The following is a 20,817-nucleotide window of genomic DNA, read 5'->3' as shown; positions in this document are numbered from 1 at the left end:
AGAGCACGCTATAAATGTTAAATCTCAACTGAAATATTTAACTACATCCGTTCCATTTATCAGATACATCGTTTGTTTTAGTCTTTTTAAAACTGAAATTCCAGTTTTAAATAAGTTAATCGTAACACGAATGTTGCGCGACATTATAAAGTAAGAGGATGAAATTAGAGAGAACAGTTTAGCAAAGATTCTTCGTAAATTCTTTTTCGCTGCGTTGGAATTTTTATTACGATGTAAGTGAAACTACGATGAAAGTACAGCAATATCGAGTCGCGAAGATGAAGAGTGGTAATTGGCGGAAAGGAACTTCACCAGGTCTAATATTATGTACAGCTCGCTCCTCGATGTTCAATTTACCGTTATTAAATGCCCGATACTCAAAACAAGTAAATTAGAAAGTTTTGTTTTTCTTAAATATTACTCTTCTTCGATCATTCCTTCATCCTATGTTGCAACACCTTCTGCTTTGATTGCTGTAACTACTTTATGTACTATATTTTCAGTCACAAAAGAATCATTATAATTAACAAACTTTCAAGCTATTTCAAATATTTTCCTATATTTTATAATTCGCCCCTTTAGACCCCCCCCCCCCCCCCGTTAAAATCGTTTAATTCCGCTAAACTTTCTTATACAGTGTGACACGAAAGAAAGTTAGAATCACTCTTATCGATCATGTACAATAAAACGTCATATCGATCGCATGTGCAAAGATCTTAAACGACTGACGTTATTGGTTTTATATATACAGTGAAAATAATATATATTTTTAGAACACGTGTTCTTCGTTTATGGTTCCCTTCGTTCACGGATTTAGTAAGATTTTATTGAGACAGAAGCTTTTAATGGAAGGTCTAAGATTTTTGCTCGACCTTGTAGCTCCAACTAACAGAAACTGGAGAGAAAATCGTTCGAACGAGTCTGAACAATGGGGTAGCATCGATACGAGGGGTTGAATTATGATGCTGAAGGTGGCCGCTCTGGTGGACGATTAATCGGCGTATCCGAGTTCCTAATTTGTCTCCGGGTTTATGGTAATTCGAGACCCGTTTCTCGAACCGATTCGAAGGAGAAACGTGGCTAATTCGTCGCTAGTTTAGAAAGTAGGTAAACTGGATAAACCAATACCTGTCTGTTGAATAACGAGCATTCGAATTGTGAGCACGGGGCTTTATTCGAAATATCCAGCGGGTGTCTGCAAGGAGATTTAGCAAGCATAGGGTGGCGAGAAACGGAGGAAGGGAGAAGGTTGAAACTACCCTGCGAACAATTAATGTCACGGACTGACTGTGGATGATCGAGGACGGCAATTCGGCGCCGAGGACTCGTCGCAAAATCGCCAATGGGATTTAATTTCATATTAACCCCTTCGCAGTCGCTCTTCGTAATTGAGGGGATGAAATCGTGAATTAGGTAGGTGCTAGAATCTTTTTTAGTGCGTTTGAAAAATTTCGTTAATCTATGCTTGTTAACTTTTTTATTTGCATACATCTTAGTCCTGTCTTGTGATAATTCTAAAATGTAGAAGATTATTCTATTACCTGTAGCGTTATTAGTCGTATTCAATATAGAAATTTACTTGTTTTTCCAATTGAAACGTAATTACACAGTAGGTAATTATTAAATACGTATACCTATTTGTTTCCATTACACCACATTAATTACGATCATCTAGGCATAGTGTATTTCTTGTCGTATATTCCAAATCAGCAACTTTGTCAATTAACTCGACGAGAAATAAAACTGCAGAGTTATAAAACTCTCATTTACAAGGAACTGACACATTCTTATCTTACGTCTTCGTTCTTAAATGTTAATTTCGATTTTATCATGAAAAGATCCGATTTTATCCGAAGGGCGAAAGACTGAAATCGATGCTTATTATCTCGGACCCATTAACATCATTTTAAGGAGAATCATCTATGGCTAATCTCTAATCAATCTAGAAATAAACCAGAAACAAATCTACAAAATCACAAATATCAATTGCAAAAGAATAAACACATTGTTCCTGTCGTATGTCTTCATTCCTCAACTTTTATCCTTCCTATCGCGAAAAAAAATTGGATTCTATTCGAGGAAGGAAAATTTGAAATCGTAGCTTGTTACACAACCTCAATGGCTAGCAGAGGATGGCGAAATAATTTCGCACACCGCGCAAAGTGCCCGTAATTACGTCGACAATGGTCGCTATGTCTGTGGCGCTCGCACGCGTGTTAATATACCAGCATGGCCAAGCAAAAATGTTTGCCACGATATTCACCGAGGTTCGATCGTGTCCCACCCCGGTAGCACCATGGTAAAAAAAAAAAGGAATTACTTTCGCGTTGAACGCGTAACGAAATTGTAACGGTTAATCCGCTGGACGAGAATTTTATTGCGAATCGTTATTGCCGTGTCCCTGCGAGCCCAACCCCCGACCAACCCCACTCATCCACCGATCGATACAATGTTAATGAATTTTAATAAACAGAACGACTGACTTTTCACGATCACCACTGGGAAATTCGCGTAATCGTGCTGCTAATCGAGTGATTCACCTCCGAATAAATCCTCGAAAAACCACGCCCTCCTTTTGCAAAAAATAATTAACATTTTCGTCGCGTTTTTACGATCAGTAGTCGTGAATTTTAATGAAGAGGACATTTTTTATCATGGCTGATAAATAATTTCGCAGCTAAATTAATTGCCGAGTGAATAACTATGCGAAAATTAGCCGCTTTTAAAAAGAAAAAAATAAATATATGGCGGAAATTAATTTTTTGAATAAAGATTGGCTTCCTGTAATAGTCACTGAGAAATTCTCATAATTTCGCAGTTAATCCAGTGTTTATCCAGATAAACACTCGAAAGTCAACTCCTATTTCAGATAAATTAATAAAAATCAAATATCTTTGCAATCGCAACAATTTTTCGCCAACATTGCTATAAAATTCCTATAATCGCGTTTCTAATGAAATGACTGGCCAAATAAACCTCCAAAATACCAACCTCTCATTTGAAAAAAAAAATGCAATAGAATTCACATATTTTTCATAGCATCGCGATAACGTTCCTTTCCCTTGCAATCGCAACGTTGGTATGAAAAATTCAATGGTAATTCGCCGATTCGGCGATGATCCTCCGTACTGACGGCAGGCCGAGCATTTCCATGCGTGTCGCGAGAATGTCACTCTCTTTTTCCGGTGAAAAAAGCGGCTGGAACGTGTGCCTTGCTGTTCTTCCTGCTGGCAATACATTTTCCATTATCGGCCGATGCTTCGCGCGTATCGTGCATTCCGCGTAACGCTGCGCGGATTATCGATGTTCCGTGCGAGATCCGGGAATTCACTCGCGATGCTTTTTAGGAAAAAAAAAATGTTCAAAATGATAGCGATTAAAATTCGAATTGTCGCAGTTGGACCAAGCTGTAGGAGAAATTTTTAGAAAGAGGAAAAATTTCGAACTGCTGGTACATACGAATGGTATTAGAATCTTTTTGGTTAGATTTGCCTTCGGCTGAGAATGAAATATGCAAAATGTCTTGAATTTTTTAGAAGTTTCCAGAAGATAAAATTCGCCTGGAACATGGCGTTAATATAAAATGAGTACTTGACTCTAGCAAAAAAGATAATCCATTTGCAGTAGCAAGAAGAACGGGGAAGTATCTTAATTATAATTATGGAACTTACCCCTAAGTAAAATAGTAGCAAAAAGATACTTAAATCTAAGAGAAGACAATCACAATAAATTAGAAGAAATGAAACAGTAAACAGGTTTGGCGAAACAATCCTGTTAAGACGTAGAGCATCGTAAAAGTCGGCAAGTTGAAACACTCGCTTGTGTTTTATGACACACGGACTGTCGAGCAGCCGAAGGCAACAAATTTTCACTTCCAAACCTGAAAAAAACCCATATTCCAGCTTTCTCCGTCGTTACATCCCAAACACTATCCGTTCTCGCCATTTCCTAGCACTTTCGTCGTAAAACAACCTGTGCAAATATTTTACAAATATTTGATGTAGAAACCTTGTAAACAATACATCAGATGCAACAGAAGCATCGCGCAAACAAGATAAAATAAATTTCAGAAATCTTTGTTCGTTTTAATGTCTTTCTGAAGTATCTTTTACTGCACAGGTCTAGAATTCATAGATGCGTAATCCGAAGTTCTATAATCTAAAAATTTAGAACCCGAAGTTCTATAACCCAAAGCTGTATGATCCAAATTATTGTCATGAATTCATGATTCAAGAATATATAATTCAAAATCCAAAGATGGAACAAAAATCCGATGCCTAATAGCCACGGTCGAAGCACAACGTTTCCGCGCGATAGGCTCCTCTTCAAATTCCTGCAGATATTTCCGCCCTATCATCCCTTGTGCAAAATAGCCAACAACAAGTCCTTGGATGGCGTTGGAAGAGTCAACAAGCACTAACCTTCACAACCAAGAATCTCGTCAGAAAGTGACGTGCTCCTTTCGCGAATACATCTTTCGCGACTGCTGAACAAATTCGTGAAATCCTCGCATCACTCGCGTAGATCCAACGAGGGAAGAAAAGAGAAACGACGAAGAACGAAGAGTAAAAGGGAAAAAAGCATACCATGAGGAACGTGACAGGGTTAGGGTGTAAAATTTGTGAAAAATCATTGGTATGGAAAGCTGCGTGACAGTAATAAGTCCCTCGGGTTGAGAGAATGTTTCAAAAGGAAAATGAGAGAGAGAGAGAGAGAAGGGAAGAAGGGAGAGAGCATCGGTACTATCTACATAATACTCGCTATCATAGTCTAATAAATTATGGCAACGTGTCCTCCCGCGGCGCCTCGATCACCCGACGTGTTTCCTCTTCCGCCGATTCACTAGCTGGCCGCGATTTATCGTTCCTGTTAGATTGCCAGCAACGAAGTCGTATCCTGAGGGTGGCACAGAGGGTGTGGTGGGCTTGGTGCTCTTCTGGTTGTATGCGCCTTCGAGAAAGCGGGGCGGAGAAGAAGAGAACTAACGAAAAACGATATCGGAACGGACAGGAGAGATTCTTAGAAACGAATGTGTCCGATTTAACTCTCCCGTCGGATTTAAGGAGACCCATCGCGATCGCTACTTTCGATCGCCGTCTAACGAACGATCTTTACGATCGGAGAAAATTTGGTCCCGGCGCAGAGTCGTTCTTTAACTCTTTGAGAAGAAAAACTCGGGAAAATTGTTAGATACATGCAGTATGGTAAATTTGATATTTTATATAGTATCATAGATAACGCAGTTGTCTATACACACCATGGTCCTAAATTCATTTTACGATTGGATTTCGCGCGAACTTGATTAATTTTCAAATTCGATGATCTTGCGCTTCTGAAAAGAAACAAGTTAGGGAAAAAATTATATATTTGGTGGAGTGGATATTGACTGACACGTTGATATATTCTGTTGCAGGACACGAAGTCGATGAAATTCAAGAGGAACTTAGACCGATCTACGATGAACAGGAACTGTCGAACCTGGTTAGTAGTTTAACTTGGATGTTAGAACATAAAGGAACATAAAGTATAATGATCGTGGAGAAATTTCTTAATGCACAATACTGGATAGATTATGGATAGATTCAGCCTTATCCTAAATACCAAGAATTACAACCTTCGCAAAAAAGAAAATGATAATATTAATTATTAAAACTCATATCATAAGAAAAAAGAAAATCAACCCTTTGATATTAACATTAATCATGATTAAAAGATTCAGCCAATAAATGAAAAAAATCTTCCTCTTCTTCCAGGTCAACTGTGTGAAAGACATGACAACCCTGGGCGGACTAAAGAAGGAGGACTGGTCCTACTACTTGGAATTGACAATTCGAGAGTTCTTTCTAAATCCGAACTTCACCACCCTGACCATCTATTATTTATACAACAGGCTCGCTGCTTCTCTGTCGTTTCCTATTGTACCGGTATACGAGCTCACTTACTTCATCAGGGAACCACAAGAGATCCTGCGAGCGGACACATTTCGGAATCGCGTGTTGTTCGGCTCGGTAAACGATAAAGTAGAGCAGCACGTGCTGTCGGTTGTTCAAAACGTGCTGTCGCCGATCTTCCTCAAGATCGAAACCTGGCCAGACAGTATCCATCCAGAGAGGATTCTCGCCCGCTTTGTTCAGTGGCTTAACTCGTGTTTAATTAGTCAGGGAAAGTTTTCCGGGGAGCACGGTATCGTAACGATACTTCAACGAGCTGAACTACGAAACTTTCTTGTCTCCTCCAGGACTTTCTTCTCTTTTTGCTCTTCTTCCCTCTCTTTCTCTCCCTTTCTGGTAAACAATCTGTGGGTGTAAAACCGCCAGCTATAAGTTTAATTGGGTAGCAGTGGGCGCTCTAGAATCTTCGTGGGCGAATGTCCCGCGTCAATGGCGTTTTCCGAAATTCAAATTTACAAAATTCAGCTTCCTACTTGAGAGAAACTTGTCGGAAGCTTTTGTATAGTTTAGGTACGGAGTTCTCATAATCTTGCCACTTTGGGGTAACAATTTCGATAGCGATACTTTTAATTCTGATGCCTGAAATTTTTCACGTTCCTGAGCCCTTGAAAGTAGGAATATTCTAAGTTAATGATAGAGCCAACGCGGTACTTCAAGTGATCAGGCTTCATGGAAATTTCATAAATTTACAACGACCTAGTTTCATAACTTTCTCTGATACTTTATTCGTGTCTTCGATTCCAATTTAGACCTCACTTATTTACAGCTCTACTACTAACAGGCACTGAACGACAATCCACTAATAGTTTGTCTACATCGAAACTAACAAATAGCTTTCAGTAACGAAAGAGGGTTTGGAACAAAGGACGATCGGCCAACATTTGCACAGTCTCCTCGGCTTAAGCTCGCAACAACCCCGACTTGACGACGTTACCAAGCGAATTTGTAACTTCGGCCGCGCAATCCCTGTTACCGCAGCGCACCGCGCGAACTTTCGGCTCAGTGTCGACCAACAGAGTGAGAGAAGAGAAGAAGGACTAAAAGGAGAGGGTGAAACAGGAAGGGTGGAACGAAGTTATTATTACCATAATTTTCGACTAAATGCACTGCGCAACTCGCCGCTGGTAAATTCGGCGTCGATGTTTGTACATGTACGGAAGGCCATGAACGACGGATTATTAGGTCCACCTAGAGGCAGAAACGATTGTATTGTGTTTGACTGGAAGTCGTCTCATTATTTCTAATGGATCCGCGATTCTAACTGAATCGAAGGAGCCGTTCTCCTCTAATTGCGAGGACATGATTTTAAACGAAAATCCTAGAGATGAACAGGACCTGACACTTTTACTGGTTTCCATCTCTGTGAATTAATCTGTTCTGGATCTCTTATAGTTTCTCGAATCATAATTCTTAATCTCTGTTTTCGGAATCATAAAAATTAAATTTCAGTGGGAAATTGTTTGAACGAAATGGAATAGAATAGCTAAGCCCTTTTTTTTTATTATATCGCGATAAGTTATAACGAAAGTATTGGAGGAGCAGGAAAAATAAAAATAAGGGAAAATATCGATGGAGAAACTTATTCGTCTTCCTTAACCTGAGATACATGCGTGAAGGCGGACTTTTACATGAACATGGACACCTTCTTCTGCAACTTAACAGACCTTACGTACAAAATGCTGGGCTTAACGGTGATATATGTACCTCGTGAGGGTAGCAACCTGACCGAAGAGGACTGCACCGATAAGGAGTTGGTCAAGAGGATGGAGAGTGTGGTAGCTTACTGGACCACCCAAATAAGGATAGCCCTCTCAGACCAAGAGCAAGCGACACCCAACGAATTGTTGTGTCTAAAAGACGAGTACGACTTTTGGATTTATCGATGTTAGTAATTTCATTTCGTAAATATTTCAGGAGTATGTATTTGCTTGTAGAGCATATTAGATCTGGGATTTCTGGACAGCTCACTTTAATAAATCTCTGTACGCTGATTACAAAATATTAAATTAATATTTTATAATCTGAATGTTCGAATTTGAATATTTCAATGTATATTCTAATAAAATGTATACAACTCCAGCTCCCAGAATCTAAGCTTCCATTCCTTCTTCTAAACATATTTGTACTATAAAAAATTATTTCTCTAACAGATGACAATCTCTGCGGTCTAAACCACCAGCTTCAGAACCCAACGGTGAAAATAATAGCAGAATTCCTATTAATAAGTCATTCGACTTATGCTCGTCAGTTCTTATCATTAGTAGATGAGATCGAAGACGGCGTACAGGAAGCCAAATCTAACATCGAGTATCTTCGAATCTTGATAGATCCCTCTGCAGAATTAGAGAAATGCACTACACCATCAAGCATCGAGGAACATCTGATGTTAATCATACATCTGTTCAGAATAATCTGGTTGAATTCGCCGTTCTATAGCAGTCATGAGAGAATAGAGAATCTCTTCAAGGCTCTTAGTAATCAAATTATTATCCTGTGTCGAGATTACATCGACTTTAATGAAGTATTTTCTGAGAAGCCTAGAAGATCCATGCAAAAGTTCAGACAGTGTATAGACGCCTGTGAAAATTATAAAGCACTGTATGACAAGGTAATATTCATTTTTCTTCGTAGTGAGGCATTGAGAGCAAAAGTGAACTAACTCTAATATTCAATAAGTTGTATAATTCATTATAAGTAACACTTACTACATTTATATTTATGAAACATTCCCTATTATACTTTCATATTCCTTATCTCATTTCCGACATCTTATATTCTCAGCCCCATATCTCGTGAACTCATGATAATGTGTAAATTTCTATATTTCACGTTTCCTATTCCTTACTCCATTTCTCAAATTCTGTGCTTCATATCAAATACGCACAATCTAATACATACATCTAATGTTTCCTATCCTACATCACTACTCCATTCTTTACATTCCCTACCGGTCATTGTATTTACTTCTCATTTCATTTTCCCTATCCTAGTTCAATGATTTCACCCTTCTAATTTAAACGCAAGACAAAAGTCAGAAAATTTTCACGAAGAGTATGTTTCCTACAAAAGATAAAATGTATCGCACGAACAGCGCGTAAGAAACCGTCAGTTTCCCCAAACGAAATTCGCTATCACATAAAATGAAGTTCATTTCCTATAAATTTCCCACAAAACCCACAAATGATGGACACTTTCCACAAAATAAAGTTCATTGTCCCATAAAATGAAATTCCTTTTTTACGAACGAAATTCACTAACTCACGAGATGAAATTCTTTTCCCACAAAATGGATATTTTCCCAACGAATTTCCCACAAACCGCGTCAAGGGCCGACACTTTCCATATTTGAAATTCGTAATCGCTAACATAGATTTAGGAAATTTGTTAGTTTGATTTGAAATATAGAGTGCAGGATTTGGAATACAGAGAAGAATACACCGGGTATGGGCATAGAAGGTGGAAAAAGGGCATGTGGAAAACGTATGATAGAGTAAAGGATATGGAAATATAAAATATGAGACGTCGGATAGAGATATGTGCTGTGGGAATAAGGATGGAAGATATGTTTCAGGGATACTGGATATGGGACACAGAAGAGGAAATAGGACATATGAAACGTTAAATGTAGGAAGAATAGATGTATATGCTACAAAAGCTAAGATAAAAGATATTTCCTAGTGATACGGGATGTGGGATATAGAGTACCAGAAAAAAAATATGAAATATGGGATATGGAATGGAGAAATGAAGTGTGAGAAGTAAGGTGAAAGATACGGATATATGTTAGGAATACTAATAGTTGTAGAATATAGGATATGAGATAAGCTATATGAAATATGGAATGTGGGATGGAAATGTGAATTGTGGAATAGCTTTGGGATTGTAGGTATTAGATGTTGAATGTAAAATACAGAGTATGTCAATAGTATGGAAAGTGAGGTAGAAATCGTGGAACCTAATATGTAACTTTAGAGATGTTATGTATAGAAAATAGTTGCGTGATACATAACATAGGATGTGGGATATGAGATATAAGACATAGAAGATGGAATAGGATACAGGATTTGGGATATGTGATCTTGATAGAATCATGATCTAAATATAATTACAATTTGATTTTATCCGTAATATTATAATTAAAATAGATCATGTTAAAAATAAATCAAGTGTCTGAAAAAGTATCTTAACGATAATATATAAATGTACTTCATAAAAATGTAGTAGAATCCACTTTTGCTTTAAATGCCTGATATTTCGTTAATCGTTTCGATATTTGCTTTTACTTTTTGAATACATATAATGCTTTCGAAAGACTGTTTGAATGTTCACCGTGTTATCGCGTACAAATTCAGTCGACGGTCGGTGCATTAAGGGACTATTAAACGACGTGTGCGGAGTTACTTTGGATACTTAGGAAAGAGCCGTTAGGCAAAGTGAGGAGTTCCCGCGTTAAGCGGAAGTCACGGTAATTGTACCCACCCTTTGGCCGGTTCACAATGATCCCCGTGAACGCGGGAACACGCTCCCATCCCCGTTAAAATAATATTTGCCGAGGCGAGCGACTCGAGCCTGCAATTAATCTTATCTTCCTTTAATCGCGACGGATCGTGGTAAAACAACACGCGAGCATCCGTGCAACGTGCAAATGAACGTAAAAGTATTGCTAAGACCACTGAGCGACTGATAATTTTAATATGGTCACAAATTAAACGAAAAATTCGGTTGAAAAAATATGATAAGTAAACTGTACATGTTTATACATTTGTATTTAAAAATTTACAAACTGGACACAATATTCAAAAACATAAAAATTATTCAAAGCACCGGGACATTAGTTATAATGTTTCGAAATTTCTATTTGAGTACTGTTAGTTTATTTACATTCATAAAAATATGAATGAGCATAACATCGCAGTCTAATGATGAATATTTATCTAATCTATTTTCGTCGATATTTCGATATTTATACTACTTGGTGTACTTGATAACTGAGACAAATTTATAAAATTAAGAAAGAAAGCAAATCACATCTTAAACTGTCATCAAACAACCTCATAACTAAAAAGGCTGCAAAAAGGGAAGCGTCTAAAGATAATTCGTCAATCTCAAAGTTAACATTTTATCATGCGCAACGGGGGTGGCGTGTTGTTGCCGAAAGGAGGGTTGCCTCTGGAACCGGGTCAAATTTTCGCGTTAAACGGAAGTCACAGTAACCTCGACTTAGGCGTTTCCCGTATGACTAGATAAGCGTCGACAGAGATGAGAATTGCCGTGGGCTACGTATCGCATTGTGGTTATTCTCGCAAAACTGAGGGCGCAGAAATCGTAGTCAAAAAGTCTGAAATTCTCGATTTTTCCGTGAAAAATCTCAATAATCATACTATGAGAAGATTTTGTACATCTAATTAGCAGATCTCTGGTGATAGCGCATTTATGAGAAATTTAAAAGCATGCAAATATACAGAATGCGCAATATAGTGCGAAAACAATCTCAACCCAAATTATTAAAAAACAGGCGCCACAGCGAAAAAATAGTACGATAGCAACGGAGCAACGAAATAATATTGCAATTTCGATATTCCGATTGTTTATGAAGCTCTCGAAAAACGATCAAGTGCGTCCCTTTCGAAAATGAATCGCGATCCCGCGATTGATCGTCCAAATATAAACGGGAAAAATATAAAAATGGAAGAAAGCCAGCCTGATTGTTGACAAGATACGAAATGACGTAACAACATCATGCACTCGAACGCTTTGAAATTGAATCGTCTGGTGTGTCAATGGCGTTCCTAGAATGATGTTTGACAAGAGAAAATTCTCGTGCACCCTGTAACAATGCGATACGATTTTATATAGAAAAGTCTATAGCCCGCATGGTATTTCGAGGAATCATAAAAGCTTCTTCAATACTTTTTATCTAGAAGATATCTACTTTTAAAGTATCACTTTCACTAAAATGAACGAAATGAAATATATACCATGATATAGAGGTACTATATAGAATATATAGAATATTTATTTATATGTAATAGAAACGAATAAAAGAATAATATAAATAGACATAATAGAAATAATAGTATAGAGATAAGAACATACCATGAACAGAATATACTTATTGTCAGAATTCAAACGACTAACAGTTTGATAGTGAAGTGACGAATTGACGAAGAATTATTTCTTTATACTCAAAGTTTCTGATATAAATAATACAACCTTTCAACTTTTATCCATAGGGAGATAAAAATAGAAAGAAATATTTATGCGTATGTAATGTACGTAATATGTAGAATAAAAATAGTATTAATAATTCATACGATAAAGCATTAACGCGAGATAAACTAGTTGATGGTGCTAAAAGGGGATAGTAGGAGCGAATTATGACACATCCCTGTTCATTCACCCCTGATAGACTGAAAGGAATGTATACACCATCCCGTGGAGATGGTAGCGAACTGTTTTCACTGGCAGAACAGCCGATAATGCAGAATAAAATGGGATAAGCGTATAGAGGGTGAAACAAAAGCTCATTTAACGGCTTAAAGTCACATTCTCCATCGCGGATCGATTTGAATGCGTCACTAGACCGGATATTAAACGACTGACTCGATCGTGCGTAATATTTTCACGAGACAATTCTTTCGAATAACAGTCATCTCTGTGTGTTTGCCTTGCAGATAGCGCAAGCCCACAATAGCCTAACGGACATACCATGGGATTTAGACAGGGACAATATATTCCAGCATATTGATATTTTCATTAGCAGGTGCCACGACATGATTGAGATCTGTCAGGCGATGATCGATTTTGCCAGGTAATCAGTCTGCACCTCTTCACGCCCGTCGACCGACGATTTGATCAGGGATTAACCCATTGGCATACTAAGCACAGAATAGACGAAACAACGGAAATAATGAGACCGCTGTTCAGTGGAACGAAGGGAGAAGAGCGCGAAAGGGTGTGTCAAAAAATCGAAAGATTATTTCACGAGGCACTGCAGAAGATCGAGCAGGAGTCCAACAGAATCCTCGATGTTCATTACGGCATGTGGCACGATGACATGTTTACCTTTCGCAACGAAATGAAAGATCTAGAAGTCATCATCGAAAACCTAGTCACGTCAATCTTCGCACGCTTGAACAGCGTACAGGAAGCAGTGGAGGATTTTCAGAGTTTCTACACTTACATGAATCGCGAGAAACTGAAAGCTCTGTTCGATGCTAAGACGATCGAGGTACAAAGCTAGTAAAATCTCAAATTTTCAAAATTAAATAAGATGTCTTATAAAAATTATATCGAAGCGAAAATTTTAGGAAAGTGAGATAAAAGAAAGATTTCGTTTCCTCCATAGATATGGAAACTCTTCAGCGAAGATATCCAACGAACGAAGCAGGAGATACTGGACGAAAAGGAGGAGTATCCTTCGATGACTCCATATTATGCAGGCAGGGCATTGAATCTACTACTGAAAGGTGCTCGTTTGCAATCAACAAGAGAGGTGCTCGAGGAAGCCATGTGGATGCCTTTTTGCGGTCTTAGCGAGGATATCTACTATCAGCACGATCTGCTAAAGAAATCGATCGAGGATTTCGTTGCCGATATATACATGAAATGGGTACACGAGGTTGGCGAGAATCCACGTGTCAAGCTTGATCGTTTCCTTATGCGACGCAGCGACTCGTCTGCTGGATTACTATGCTGCAACATCAACCCGGACATTTTGAATTTATGCCGCGAAACCGCCTATTGGATTACTCTCAAATTCACTATTCCTGTTCAGGTTCAAATCGTTTACGATAAATGGGAAACTCTGAACTTCGTTTACGAGAGCGTTCTTGCTGTAGTTATTGGCTACAATAAGGTGATTAAAGGTTAGTTGGTTGCAATATTAAACTATTAACAAGCTTTTAACAATACGCCAAAGATGCATTAATACCACACTGGGAATTTTACATGTAATTTCAGAATTTTCTACTAAATTTTTTCCAACCTCGATCGTCTACTATCTCCTCGATTATTCGAATATTTCGAACTCGATCAGAAATTACAGCGGTCATGGGAATTTCATATGTATATGAATTAATGCAGATTATAGAATAAAACGAACCTCGAGGTCTTTAAGTGACATTAAACGATATTGTAAATGAAATATGTTTCTATGTTCCGCAACTTCTTAATTTTCTCCTTCCTTTCATCGATGCCGATTACGGAACTCGTAGCGCGTGATTAATTAAAACTCACTAAATTGCTTCTTCCAAACTCACTAACTGACGTTCTCCACGTCATGGCAAATTCTATTAAACGTATATACATTTTCTGATGCATCAAACCCTGTGAATACGTCGAGTTACGAAGCAATAATTAGTGGCGTGGCGCAAATTCCGGTTGGACCTTCATTTTCCAAAGACCGCGTCGTGTCCGCTATTTATCACGATGGGTTGACACTTCCATCGATTGATGAATATTTCTAAATCGATGAAAATACACTGGATTGCGAAAGTATTTGAACATCTACTTTATTCTTATCTGAAATGTTATTCATCTACTTTTTTCTTTTTTTGATGTTTCTTCTTTATCATTTGTATAAATCTGAATAACTCGTAGACACGTGTTGGAACAAATTCTAGCAGATGTTTCGAAGTTTCAAACGTTGTGGTGTGCACGAACTTTCCGTTTGTATTTCGAGTTCTGGAGATTGCGAAATAGTTGGTCAAGTACATTTCCCTCAGAAATACCTGGCGCGTCTTTCGGCTCGCTCTTAACGCGCCACTACGTGTTATTATCGACTAGAGAATCCCGGTCATGATTATAAAATGTCAAGATGGTAGGTACAAAGTTTATGAACAAGAACACGCTAGATTATCCTAGTTAATTAAAACGATGCACCTCGCTCCCCTCGAAATTCCTCTGAAAATCTATTTCCCGATAAATTAATTTCCTTCTGAAGAATCGTCGATAAATTTAATGAGTTCGGAACGCAATCTACGAATAAAAAGTTCAATAGAGAGTTTCATTGAAACTTCAATTCATCTATACCGTACTATCTATATTACGAAGACTATATCATAAGAGCAGGGAATAACATAAAAGTGGAAATCAGCTTGTACGTTGTCAGCCAAGTAGTTCGAACCAACAGCGTCGTAACCATATAATTTCATCGTACATCGTTACATCGTAACCTTGTATCTCTGAAAAGCCTGCGCGCTACTTTAAAAAAATCCCCGAATAGGAGTACGTTTCAACGAGAAATTTGAATTGATACATCAAATGGTAATCGAACGATCGAATGTACGCTAGAACGAACAGATTCGGATAATCGCGTTTCTGCTGCGGTGAACTGTGTCGAGTGGACACATGCGCGCATAAACGAGTACGTATACGTATTAATGTACATATAGCATATTGTGTTTTTCAGCGTTGTCGATGACAGAACGCGATCTGTTCCGCGAACTAATTCGCCACGTAGACAGGAAGATCAATCCCGGCTTAAACAGGCTGACATGGAACACTGAATACGTGGACGCATACATCGAGGATTGCTTTAACCAAACGGCAAATGTACGCTTCGTTCTGTCCCTCCTCCGTTTCTGGTTACCGTCGCTATCGTCCTCTTCGTCCAACCTAAATCGGTCGGAAAGGACGACGCCTATATTATGCGCTGCAGAAATTTATGCAACGAGTCCGGCTCTGTCCTGGCGAAATTAAATTTTGACCCAGCCAAGTGGGATCTGTCCGCAGCCTTTGTTTGTTTAATTAAGCAAGAAGAGCGCGTACCGGCGAAACGGAATAACAATAGCGGATATCCGAGGCCGCGTTTGCGGTCATTCGTTACCCTGTTCAAATCGACGGAATTTGGTCGAAGGACAAAGCCGGACACTTCATTGCCTTTTGCTAAACGGTGCGAAATTCACCCGTTTTCGGTATGGTGTCTTGTTCGACCTTGTTCGCTTCCTTGCCTTGGTCTAGTGACTCGAACAGCTTTGTAAAAAGAATCTTACTCTCACGAATGAATGTCGATAAGTAAATGTATAGACATTTATATCTCGTTCGAGCAAAATTCTTAAATATTCCGACACACAGCAGGTGTCAGGGTTGTCAAAGATTCCTATCGTACATTCCGTCGTACAGCTTTCTCGATGTACGAGAAGTGGAAAGGTCGATTTCAATCGCACGTATTCTCTTACAGCTTCAAGAGTTCATTGACGTTTACAAAGAATCGAATCAAGATATCATGAAACTGTGTGAGAAGATTTGCGATACGTCGATGATCAAAATTAGGCAGAATTACACTTACGCTTTGGAGGATTTACAGCAAGAGTTACTGAAAACCAGGTATGATTTGAATGGATCTAAAATGAGTATGGTAAATTTTGAAGGTAAAGGATGAATCATTGGATACGTATAATGAATTATTTAAGAGACGAAACTTTCGAAGTTCTACTGGGCTATCACAGAACCATCTTTCAGTATATATTGGTTATTTTGGATGGATTTAAGGATGTTCTTGAAGACGTAAGTGTTCAAAAGATTGTTAAATATCATTTTTATTCGATTATTTTATATATTTATTTCTACAGTTCTTATATAAGACTAAAGCTTATAATACACAATTTGAATCACTCGTTGTCGAAAGCCAAACTGACCGCCCTCGTAAAAAGCAATCTTGATAACATAAATCGCCATACAGGGAGAATGTTCGCGTAGATGCGAACTTTTATGGGGACATAAAATCTCTCCAGGCATTCAGTGTCCAAATATTCGGAATATTTAGCATCCTTTCGGGTGTCTACACGGCCAAGTGTCTGTCCACTAGGAAAAAATATATATCATACGAAATATTTTATTAAAATGTCTCTTTATACTTCAAACGATGAACGTAGAAGAGAAATGTTGCTGAACACGATGAAATAACAGCGAGACACAGCGTCGTTCTGTCCCGACGTTTTCATTCTCACTCAGAACTGCTCGTTTCTTCCTTGCATCGACAACAAATGCGGCCATTCACAGAGCAAAATCCGCACGAAGCATTCTCGCGTTATCCCTGTAGGCTATACGGTGCAATTCTTACGGCACTCCGAAAACCCGGACCAGACCGATATATCGCTGCGTGAAGCGATTGCCGTGAGGAACACACTTACTCGTTAATCCGGAAGTGCTGTTACACGCGTTATTTCCATTGTGATATGAAGATACACCAAGAAACATGGATAAATCAGTTTTTCTCTATTCACAATTATATGTAGTATCTTAAATTGTCTAGAGCAAAGACAAGATAGTTACGTTTAGTTTTAATTTAACAAGCAATACCCAATACAAAAACTGATTACAATATCTTCGTACGTCTTAGTCTAACACTCGGCTCCCAACTTCTGTCTTCTCAGGTCAAAAAATGCTGACTCCCAACCCTCGGATCCTTCTCCCACTCGTTTACTCATTTAGCTTTCACGTCACCAAGGCATACATTCTTACTTACACTCTCTCTCTCCCTCTCTTTCTCTCTTCCCCAGCACTCTTACGATTCTTAGTTTATACCTTAAATATATAATAGATCAAGCGTATACCCGCCTCTTTTTTGATACTACATATATAATATCGCGGAAAAACCATTTGAGAAAAACCCGATGAACTACAATACAGCAAAAAGTGAAAGTGCTGACACGCCGGGAAGGATGGGAAATCCCAATGGGCCATATGGCCCAGCAATATACCCGTGGTCTTTTTCAATTACCTATTGTTGTAAAGCTGTACGTGACCATCTTGGGTCATTAACAGCTATGATACACGTGTGCGTGGTAGGAGTACTAAAACTGGTATAAAAGGACGTTTTGGTAGATAGAGTTAGTTAATGGCGAGTCGATTGTTGAGAGTTGGTCATAAGTTGTGAGTTGTGAGTTGTCACTCAGAAGTTAATTAGTTGTACAAATTTAGTTATTTTAGTTGTGTTGCGTTACTACATTAAGAAATAGCACTAATCAAATAACCATCGTCTTCCTGCTTCAATCACTTTGAATAAATCTGTCAAATAAATAAAGTTACTATAACTAATTTTGAATTTCATAACAGTTGACAGTTATTAATTTTATTGTTAGTTTATAACAATTATTAGTATTCCATAAAAATCTGTTAACAGTCTTTGCAAGAATGGAAGGTTTACTTAAGCAGGATGGACCTGCTCATAGGCGAGGCTTTCAAAATGTGCTTGGTCGCGTCTCTTGAGGTCATGTACGTTGCTCTTCATGGTGATGGTACTACGCCACCATCGCCGCTCATTTTGATACACGTAGAGCTAATCGACAACAAGGTAATTGTACGATATTCTTTTTCTATTATTATCCTATTTAAAATAGAAATTAAAACGGGAAGAGTCAAGATTGGAGGAAGAGATTGTGATTCTTTTATGTCTAGATAAAATTCCTGCCGGACCTGGCAAACATCGCCATGGAAGTTGCAGTGATCTTTGACAATCTTTTAGAGCCCTTGAAAAGAATAACTCGACTGATAGACAAATTCAAGTTCGATTTTCAAATTCCACCATTCTGGAAAATATACGAGAAAGATCCAGAATTGCTCGATCTTCAACAAAAACTCAACGACGGTTGTATTCTCCCCTTCGTTCATACTTGTTCTTTTCCTTCGGAATGACTTTTATTGCAGTTACTATATTAAGTACAATAACTATTAATACAAATTTTCAGAGGTGAATGCCTGCTTCGTTCAGATGCAAAACTACATGAAAAATTGGGAACCGTTCCATGAAATTTGGGAAATAAATAGAGACATGTACCTTCAGAGGTATTTACAAAATTTCACAAATATTCGCCTATGTCGTTGACCACTGTGAAAGCTATACAGATTTATATAATCCATGATTAGATACGAAAAATTGAAGCCTACCGCGGAGACGTTCGACTCGGATATCAGTAGATACACGATCATCGCCAATAACGTTCAGATGCAAGAAACAGTGATGACTGTGCACTTCCTCGACGTGAATGCCGATCGACTAAAAGGTGCCATCATCGAAGAATGCTCGATTTGGCAACAGAAGTTAATTGAACTTCTATTACGGCAAACCCAAAATATGGTACATCACGTGTATCACTATATCGCGGACAATTCTAAGAAGTTAGTACCACATAAATTCACCACATAATAATAACAAAAATCTTTGCGAGGCTGAAAATTTCCATGGAGTTTCCTAAACTGTCCTCACCCGGTACTATTAATCGTCTTTATATTAATCAAAATGAGAACGCATAGCCAAAATAGACATTCTGAGGCTATTAATGATCCATAACATAATCAAGCCGATATAATTGAATATAATGAAATTTATGGCGGTTCTGTGTAGCTCGTGTCTGTGGGTTCGCTATGCCCAAAGGACTCACGCAAGCGGGATTCAGCCGCGAAACCGCGGTCTGTGTCCCGGCGGTCCTCCCTGCGGGAAGATATAACCAAGTCCGAATCAAATCTAGAACGAGTCTAAATCAAACTTATCCCAAACCCAATTCGAAGTTATCCCAATTGCGCGACCTATGCTGCTGTATGCAGTCTATTTACAAAAATTTCTCCATAAATCATGCAACTCGATATCCTCCAAATCTCTAATATCTTTTATGTCCTCTAAATGATTACAATAAATTCCTGCGCAGATTTTTACTGCATTTAGCAACTAGTCGCAACTATAAATTTATTCGTTCGCAGAATAACGAAAGAGCCAACGGATCTTATCAGCATGCAATACACGATGCAGTTGTTTGAGAAGCTGAACGCCGATATTCCTCGAGAAGAGAGCGAATTCCCAAAGATCCGTTATCAATACGAGACTTTGGGTAAACCTTCAAACGATTCTTAAATTTCTTGTGCGAAAAAGCAGTGGCGAGACCGATAGCCCGTGAGATCAACGGTGTTCTTCTTATTGAGGAATGCCCGATAGGCTTAATTGTTACGTATTGTTCTTTTTCCCTTGCAATTTCTATTCGTTCCGTTTATTCGATCTAGAGAAATACGAAGTGGGCTTCACGTACGATTTCATGCGGAAACTGCACGACATACAGCCTTCCTGGGCCGCCTATTTAGCTCTTCTTGAGGAATGCAAAGAGTCATTGAAGGCAAAGAAGGCTAGTATTCGTCTATAAATTGTTTTGAGATTTATAAATTTACAAATGTTTACGAATTTCCATAAATATCTGCATATTCTATTTATATATGTAGTATCAAAAAAAGAGGGGGTGTACGCTTTGTTACGCTGTGAGATTTTAGGATGGGTCGCGTTTCTGGCCGTCGCTCGCGGTCCTACAATGTCGCTTAGCTGCCCGACGAGGGCTCGTATCGACAAGCGTGTCACAGACGAAATCCGACTAAACAAAGCGATAAGATAGCGAAATTCCAAGCGCTTCCCATAACCAATAACATAAGCAATTCCCATAGCATGAGTGACCATCGGAATGACATCCGGTCACTATCCGTTCTCCGAAATATATGATTGAAGCCTTTTCCCACTCCCACGAATAAAAGAATTTAAATACTCCAAGTCAGTCTTGAACAGTCACTCCTAGAGCTCAGAAGTGTATTGTAAACAAGAAAGAAATAAAGTTTCTTTTTTTTCTTAAATTTCTTTTTATATTACGCGACAAACGCATAGTTGTCGCCAAGCAGCGACATCCAGAAACGTCGATTTCGGTCTGTTGTTTCATCTACAAAGAAGGCGGCATACGTGATGATAGGCGCGAACGGTGGCGTGATCTGAGCGTAATGGGGGTCGTCTCCCGGAGAAGACCAAGAAATGATGAAAGGTCAGGTAGTCCTTTTTGAAGACTCTAAGAGCACACGTCGAGAGGTCGGATGTATAAAGCCGCTAAGCCGAACG

At 38.6% G+C, this 20,817-nt stretch overlaps 2 protein-coding genes across 3 annotated transcripts in view; both read left to right on the top strand.

The window, feature by feature from the left end:
* LOC100646636 (photoreceptor outer segment membrane glycoprotein 2) overlaps positions 1–5,859 on the top strand; it is a 77,974-nt gene extending 72,115 nt beyond the window's left edge. The window contains exons 7-8 of one of the 2 annotated variants that reach the window (XR_007226502.1): positions 5,414–5,481; positions 5,754–5,772. Coding sequence is in view for 1 of the 2 variants with exons in the window: in XM_048412550.1 (XP_048268507.1) it covers positions 5,414–5,481; positions 5,754–5,766 (81 nt within the window). In the remaining variant the exon portion in view is untranslated. Of the gene's footprint in view, positions 1–5,413; positions 5,482–5,753 lie in introns of both variants that reach the window. The other variant, XM_048412550.1, reaches the window with a different exon arrangement.
* A 445-nt stretch (positions 5,860–6,304) lies between these two features.
* Positions 6,305–20,817, top strand: part of LOC100646011 (dynein axonemal heavy chain 2) — a 40,129-nt gene continuing 25,616 nt past the window's right edge. The window contains exons 1-14 of the mRNA XM_012317133.3: positions 6,305–7,835; positions 8,102–8,559; positions 12,626–12,762; positions 12,840–13,182; positions 13,300–13,819; positions 15,364–15,506; positions 16,135–16,280; positions 16,367–16,460; positions 18,079–18,249; positions 18,354–18,543; positions 18,644–18,740; positions 18,822–19,073; positions 19,653–19,780; positions 19,950–20,068. Of these exons, the coding sequence (XP_012172523.3) occupies positions 7,580–7,835; positions 8,102–8,559; positions 12,626–12,762; positions 12,840–13,182; positions 13,300–13,819; positions 15,364–15,506; positions 16,135–16,280; positions 16,367–16,460; positions 18,079–18,249; positions 18,354–18,543; positions 18,644–18,740; positions 18,822–19,073; positions 19,653–19,780; positions 19,950–20,068 (3,054 nt within the window). The 5' untranslated portion in view covers positions 6,305–7,579. The remainder of the gene's footprint in view (positions 7,836–8,101; positions 8,560–12,625; positions 12,763–12,839; positions 13,183–13,299; positions 13,820–15,363; positions 15,507–16,134; positions 16,281–16,366; positions 16,461–18,078; positions 18,250–18,353; positions 18,544–18,643; positions 18,741–18,821; positions 19,074–19,652; positions 19,781–19,949; positions 20,069–20,817) is intronic.

This window comes from Bombus terrestris, chromosome 15 (genome assembly GCF_910591885.1).
Source record: "Bombus terrestris chromosome 15, iyBomTerr1.2, whole genome shotgun sequence".
NCBI classification, from domain to species: domain Eukaryota; kingdom Metazoa; phylum Arthropoda; class Insecta; order Hymenoptera; family Apidae; genus Bombus; species Bombus terrestris.
This window is presented reverse-complemented; position numbering and strand designations above follow the sequence as displayed.